Source organism: Rhea americana, unplaced genomic scaffold (genome assembly GCF_003343005.1).
Source record: "Rhea americana isolate MKP2758 unplaced genomic scaffold, rheAme1 scaffold_1, whole genome shotgun sequence".
NCBI lineage: Eukaryota > Metazoa > Chordata > Aves > Rheiformes > Rheidae > Rhea > Rhea americana.
In genome coordinates, this window is record NW_028185038.1 from 9,100,177 (window position 1) to 9,108,320 (window position 8,144).

The window sequence follows — 8,144 nt, forward strand, 5'->3', positions numbered from 1 at the left end:
CAAAAAAAAAAAAAAAAAAAAAGGAAAGGAAAACAGGGGGAGGACAGTAAGAGTGAGATTTGGGTCGTAGTGTCTAAAAAAGCCCAAACTAGAGACGTCTTAGCTATCCAGACGAAGGGCAAGGGCTGACACAGACATAACAGAGGTTGAAAAACAGTTCAGAGATTAGGCTTCAGAGTAGGAAACAAAAATAAATACACTCGAAGGTTAACATCAGCTCTATCTGGTTATTTTTTCCTTATGTCCTGAAAAAGAGAACATTTAGGTATATCTTATTCTGGCTTATAGGCTTCTTTTCAAACTGCATTTCTGAATTATCTAAAGCTTCGAGAGGACTGGAAAAATTTCAGTTCCATCAACTGATATGAATTTTGCTTATGAGGCCGAGCCATGCCGAAGGTCACTTTGAAACAAGTAAACAGGTCAAACGCACTATCTGAAGAGCAGACATGTTAATACTTTGTTCATCTTGTATTACACATAAAACAAGTACTAAGAGTTCAATAAGGTGTGGGCCTGGACTTCTGCCGGCTGCAAACTAATGAAATACACATTTTTTTCTCTTAAAAAGAACAGCATGCAGTAAAGAGACTTTAGGTTCTCAAAATAAATTCTGAACTTACACTGAGAGGATCCTGGCTGATATTATTAATATTCAAAGACAGAATATGATCTTTGCTGCCCACATAGATCCTGTCCTGATCTTCATCCATTAATAATATCCTGTAATCCAGGGGATTGTGGGATACTCTGTAATATTCGGAGGTCTTAGTTTCTTGCAGCTCTGTAATAGTAAAAACCACAAGTTAGTAAAGAGGTTCAGTTGCCTTTCTTGGCTTCATAATTGCATATCATTTYAAATAAAGGACTCTTTGAACACAAGTGGAGCCAATAAGAGAAGAAGATCTCTTATTAGACACATGGTAATAARTTAGTGGTTGAATAAAAACAATTTTTTTCTCCCAATTTGAATGCATTGTTCTTGCACGTTATATAACTAGACATAGCCCATAAAAACCAGGCATTGTTTTCTTCATTCAGCTAATGAATTCTTATTTTAATGGACATTCAGCTAATGAATTCTTATTTTAATGGACTTAATTTCATAATGAAATTATGAATTTTTTATTTACAGATTTGACTTTTAAGGAAGATTACGTATTAAATTAATCAATGGATTCAATACATTTTAAAGTTTATGACAGCATTAGACCACGAGATCAATCAAAACTACCTGAGCACAGTTTACTCGTATTTTTGGCTCATGAAGAATAGAGCTCTCCAGCTCCTCTTTTTTTTTTTTTTTTTTTTTTTTTTCATCATCATATATGTTTTATTTAAAAGAAAAGAAAAACAAAACCAACACATTAAATCAAGTCTAAATGGGTCCATTTATTTAGTTGTTTGTTTATGGCATTTGGACCAGTCTATCAAAACTGTAGATTTAACTTTTTTTTTTTTCCACATAAAACTTTCTTCAATGAAGTGAAGTGAAAAACATCCTTTGATCTCAGTAGTGCAGGATCAGGCCTGTTACTGGAATAGCACAAGCATTTGCAATGCAAGTATTAGTTGCTGCCCTTGAGAAAGATCAGCCTTCCCGTCTTTGCTTGGCCAATATATTTTGGCCTCCACTCAGATTATTTTTTTCCTTAGTAATAACAGAAGGGATATTTCTCAACAGTTGAGAATGGAAAAAAACAAAATATCAATAATCAATTTTTCCTTATTCAAATATTTAACATATAATCATGTTTTCTTACCTCTTGAACATTATTATTGGATTTTGTTTCCTGTGACTTTAAAAGGGCAGCAAGTACATAGTATATCTGAAAATGAAGCCATCCTATAATACGTATTTATAAATCTACAGACAGAGTCCACAGCCCATTTGTAAAGCTGAGACAATGTGGCTTGTCACTGTTGCTAAAGCTTGTTTTTTTCTAAAAACAAAGGTTTTGCTCATTAACCCTATGTAAAAGATAAATGTTTGATCCAAAATTTGTTATCTAAGACTTCCAGATAACTACGTTTATGAGGGCTAAAGATAGGTTTTTTTGGGGAAAAAAAGCCTCTCTCAAAGCAAAACATTTCCAGATTTTGCTTCATTAATAAGAAAAAAAAAGGTTGCGTAGAAAGCATGCACTTTCTGTAGAACATGTATTTAGCTAGATGCATAATTTTATCTTTGAAAATTACCTGGACAATTTTTGATCAGCTGTAGACTGCATACAGCCAAGGGCTGTAGTTGTGAGACATCTGTCTACTACAGATCTAATGACTGAAAGAACACTTAACAGAATACAATGTGAATTGATAGATTTGATATATAACTTGACTTAATTTTTATGATGTTGAATAGTTTTGTAGAAAGATGAAAAATATCTTCAGTTAAACSATGTTTTCATTCACTCCGACATCTGACAACTTTCAGTAGCTAAGTGTTGCTCACAGGAATTTAGTATTAAAAGAAATCAACAAATATTATTTCTATTTCATGTCTTTCAACCAAAGACACACACAATCAATCAAGATTTAATGTGTGTGCTTAAAAGTGTAATTTGAAGCAGCACTCATTAAATATATATGAAAATCACCAACATCATATGTAATTTTTACAAGTTGTTTTTACATCTTTGAAGAATCAGTGGTTTTACTTTACTTTAAAAAAATCGTTTYTGTAAGTTTTGAGGCTGGGATTTACAGAGGCATATGGGAGACTCAACAGTACAGTGCAGTTAAAATTCAATCCCTTTAAAATCTCTGAAATTCTCGGATTGACCTTTCATAACAAGCCTGAGATTCTTGCTCTCATCCTCTTTCCTGGTGGCCTTTACAATTTTACTGTAAGATTTGGCAGCTGTATGGTGAAACTGAACCTTCACTGTAACTGTGAATCTGATATAGCAGAAAAGCACAGATAGACCAGCRTGGGGATGGCAGTTTTCAAGACAAYGTTGCATAAATACAGGCATGTTGAACACACTGTAATGCCCCTTGGTAGRGCTTCAGTAATTTTAGAATAAACAATAACGCTGTCATTTACATCTTAATAGATAATCAAGATTGTCTTAATTGTTTTAAAGGGAGAGATATAAATAGTAAGWGCTATTTGATTTTCATTTATAAAAACTGATTGGATAGAATTTTAATCTCTTTGCAATGGTATTATCCTCTGTCAGGCACCTAAAAAGAAACCTACCTCAGCCAAGCTGCTGACCTGGGGAATATCTTAGGCATGCCACTGGCCTAYGGAAAGTCAAAGCCAGTCATAAGAAAGAAGGAAATCCCTGGACTGCAGTAGAATACTACCCTGAAAGATCTAATCTCAAACCGATTTGTTACTTTTATTTCCTTTAGTGCTGAAGCTTACAGTTTATTAGTCTCTTATGGGTGCTCAAGCAAGTGGGGAKGGAGTTTATAGTTGATCAAGTGTTCTTCTCCCTTAACAAACTTTACCACAGAACCACCTAGGAAAATCAGATTTTTTAAGGATTTATTGTTCTGGATGCTATTACTTGGACACAACAGTGGATGGAGAGACACCATAAAGTCTTTCACATTCCCTTTTATCTTCTAAAGGTTTTGTAAAAAAATATCTAAACATTTACTGACCTTCAGAGCAAATTCTATTGCATGCTTTGGGAATTTAACCAGACATTCTCAAAGCAGTAAACCTTGCATATTAACATTTTTGTTTGCCAATCAAAGTAGTGATTGAAATGTATTCCATATGTAAACAACTCATCCTTAATGATACAAGAATAACCTTCTTTCACCCTTATTTTTATAGGTCAATGAATTTAGTTTGGGCTTTCCTCAGGTGATAAAACTGATACCAGTTTGACCCCTAATGTTGGAAATTTGATCTTAGAGGACAAGCTGTCTTTATTTAGCTGTCTTCCCTTTTAACAAAAAAACGCAAACTTCAAAGAACTCTCTCTACAGAACTATGATTATTTTTCAACTACACATTTGGGGAGATTTCAATGACTRGGAGTTCTCTGCGTACATACTGTACAGCTTGCTGACAATTAGAAAGTTAAGCACTTACTCTTTAATTATCCTTCTAATCCACCACATAAAAGWCAAGTATTATAGAAAAGTATTATAGAAAAAATGTTATGCTTTCACAAGAGGAAAAAAAATATATTTGTGTTGTATCTCTATTATTAACACCAAGAAAGACTTTCTATTGGTAACTCTCAGAATTTGCTGTGTAGGTCAGAACAAAACATACCAAGTATATCAGATCGGAAATCAAGGAATATGGAGCTCTCTCTCCCACTAASAAACATGGCCTGTTATACTTGAACTGTCCAACGTCCAATCTGCATATACATATATGAGCTAGATCCATTTATCAAGTAGTCCTTYGAATGTCTTATTTCATCACTCAGCACCCTCCTGTCATCACCYTTAATTTACATTAACTGATGTCATAATGCTGAAAGCGCAGCAAGACATAAAATAACCCCTGACATGTAAGATAAGATCCTAATTTAAGAGACTTCTGCAGTACAAAACTTATACTAACATGGGTGCTTGATACATATGGTAGAGAAACTAATAAAAATTTTTGCAAGACCTTCCAAAAATATSATTATTCCTACTCATAAAGCTTTGTAAAAACTTATTACTGAGTACTTCAATACAAGAAATAAACATTTTAGCATTTCACAGTTTGGCAAGCTACAGCCCAGGTATGCAAGCATCCCCAGCCCAARTTCAAAGCACCTAGTTTATCCTCAGACAGGTGAAATGCGTAAGACAGCCGACCCCCTCAACACCATACCAGCCCTGGGTTTCCAGCTGGAAAAGGTTTCTTTGAGTCACAGAATCATAGAATCAGTAAGGTTGAAAGGGACCTCTGGAGATCATCTAGTCCAACCTCCCTGCGCAGCAGGGTCACCTAGAGCACGTTAGACAGGGTTGCATCCACGCGGGCCTTGAAGATCTCCAGAGAAGRAGACTCCACCACCTCTCTGGGCARCCTGTGCCAGKGCTCCRTYACTCTCACAGGGAAGAAATTCCCCCTCAYGKYCAGGCAGAACTTCCTGTGCTTCARTTTCTGCCCATTGCCTCTTGTCCTGTCACAYGGGACAACTGAAAAGAGTTTGTCCCCGTCYCCTTGACACCCTCCCTTCAGGWACTTRTACACAYTGATCAGATCCCCCCTCAGTCYTCTCTTCCCCAGGCTRAASAGGCCCAGCTCTCRCAGCCRTTCCTCRTAGGGCAGGTGCTCCAGCCCTCKGATCATCYTTGTAGCCCTACRCTGGACTCTCTCCAGGAGCTGTACGTCTCTCTGGTACTGGGGAGCCCAGAACTGGACACAGGACTCGAGATGWGGCCTCYCCAGGGCTGAGYAGAGGGGCAGGATCACCTCCCTCSACCTGCTGGCAACACTCTTCCYAATGCACCCCAGSAGACCATTGGCTTTCTTGGTCACAAGGGCACATTGCTGGCTCATGATCAACTTGTCATCCACCAGCACTCCCAGCTCCTTCTCTGCAGAGCTGTTTTCCACAGGGTCAGCCCCCACCTTGTACTGGTGCCTGGGGTTATTTCTCTCTAGGTGCAGGACTCTGCACTTGCCCTTGTTGAACCTCATGAGGTTCCTCTCCACCCAGCTCTCCAGCCTGTCCAGGTCTCTCTGAATGGCAGCACAGCCCTCAGGTGTGTCAGCCACTCCTCCCAGCTTGGGATCATCAGCAAACTTGCTTAGGAGGCACTCTGTCCCCTCATCCAGGTCACTGATGAAGTTGAACAGGATGGGACCCAGTACTAAGACCTGGGGGACTCCACTAGCCACAGGCCTCCAACTAGACTCCATGCCACTGATGACGACCACCTGAGCTCTGYCTTTCAGCCAGTTCTCAATCCACCTGACTGTCCACTCGTGCTCTGTCAAATTTTAATTTAGACTCTCCTGTGGTAAAGTACAAGAAATAGCGTGTTTTTCTCCTCTTTCCTGCTGGCATAGGGACAGTCTCAGAAGGTTTGTTTATGGGGAAGTACAGAACAAAAGTGGACCTTTGGTGTATGTGAAATGGTAACAGCATTACCACTTCAGATGCAGAACCACAATGAAGGGGAGAAATTGAGCTTTSTGGAATAAAGGGAAAAAAGGGCTACACCTCCACAGGGAACCTCAGCTGCCCAAACTGCCATTGGTTTTACATAGCCTTAGAGATTTGGAACTCAGCAGAACAATGCTGTTTTCTTTTATTCTTTCATGAGCTATGGGGTCCACAATCAACAGACCTTCTGTACATCTAGCAGTAGGCTTCACAGTATTAGCCCCTAGTTAATGAGACCCTAATACTCTCTAAAGCCTCATTAAACCCTTAGTTTGTGCCAACAAATATGCTAGTCCATGCCAAACGTAAAACTGCAATGCAACATCTCACCTTCTACGAACCAGAATAAAATCAATTTTTTCTCTCTTTCTCCTTTTTTTTTTTTTTTTTCCTAGAAATAACCATTTAAGTAGAATAATACTTTTGGTTATAGTATCCAAATGAAACATCAACATTTTATTCATAGTTCACTCCTGAGTAGATGAAAAAAACATATTTGTATACATGTAGAAAGAAACTGTATAGCATATTGTTAGCACTGAATGATTACATATTTTTAAAATGTGAGTGAAATCAAAAGTACTTACAAAATTAAAAAAAAAATTTTATAGAGATGTTTCAGCTAGAAGGTCTGCTTTATTTTGTTCTAAAATATTTTGTTCATTTCTGCTTTTTATTGATTAACTAATCTTTTTTCTACCCCATTAATAGGAATAACTGGAAATGATGTAGTTAAAACACATCATATTTCATGAAAATCTTATTATTTTAACTATCATTTTCTTGGCCTTATTCCTGAATTTTTAATGTAAAGACAGAGAGGAAATATATGTATTATTTTTACAATTTAGATGGCATCTGTGGAGAAGTATGTTATTTATAATACTGCTTTCCACCCACAAGAGTGTATGTTGTGACTACTTGTTTAATTCTATGTTTGCTGAAGAGAACAAGGATTATCAGAATATTTCCTTCCAAAAACTTCAGGACAAGTCACCTCGCACTGTCAACATTCCTTTTCTTTAAAGAAATRCTTACTGATTTCTCCTACTTATGGGGGTGAGAGAGGATTGCTGTTAAAGCATTTTGCTACTGGTCCCATAATATTCAAASTGAAAACCAGCCCACAGCGAACTCTGTGAGGCTGATTATAAACGAGTATGAAGTAATTGGTCGAAGAGCCACAAGCAGCCAGGTTGGCTACCAGTCAATTCCTTGGATGCCTTAACCACACATGGCCAACAAAGCTCACGTGGACCTTTTACCTTTTCTTTATCTTTTAATCTAATCTGATGCCTGAAAATTGTTTGCTTTTTGTTGTTTTTAATGCCGTTAGAATGAAATGTGACGTTCTGTTCAAGGAGGTAATAGATTCGTAAGAACTGAAAATCACAGATGAGCACACTTRCTAGCTTCTGATTCCTTCTGACAGGATCTTAATTACACAAGAGTGGGTGAGAGGAGAGAAAATAGATTTACAAGTGCTCATAAAATCACAGGCTGTCTAATTAACAAGATGGCTTATTGGATAGAGAGGAAGAGAGTTCATACAGTACAGGCTGAAACAGGAGCTCTCTTTGCCTCTAGCTAAAATGTAYAATTTGCTTGAAGGAAACTTAGCTGCCGTATTTGAAATGAAAGTAAATAACATGGAAATGTCAATGATATCTAAATGTGATCTGGTTTCACTATACAGCTTGAATATTTGCTGATATATTTGCTAAAGAAGTTGAAAATGGAATTTAAACAGTACTGGATTAAGACAGTGAAGTCTTTTATAAATAGAAATAATAGTACAAAGGTGAAGTCTTCAGAGAATCAGGACCCAGAGGCAGCTCTAAGGTGTCCGAGAACAATCAGTCACCTTAGGCAGCTCACCATACACATTAGGAGCAGTAAAACACTCAATTACTCTTTGTGAAGGGGCCATGGGCTCGTAGGAAAGGACCTACTAGTTAATAGTTGACCTTAAGCAAAGCACTGACATATGTCAGTAGATGAGTCCTTCTTAAAAATTACAAGATACATAAGGGGTCTAAAATCCTAGTAACTTGTAAATTAAAA

General features: G+C 37.3%; 1 protein-coding gene across 1 annotated transcript in view; it reads right to left on the minus strand.

Moving 5' to 3' along the window:
* Positions 1-8,144, minus strand: part of SEMA3C (semaphorin 3C) — a 130,749-nt gene that overhangs the window by 59,136 nt on the left and 63,469 nt on the right. Inside the window, exon 3 of the mRNA XM_085298858.1 lies at positions 624-784. Within this exon, the coding sequence (XP_085154984.1) occupies positions 624-784 (161 nt within the window). The remainder of the gene's footprint in view (positions 1-623; positions 785-8,144) is intronic.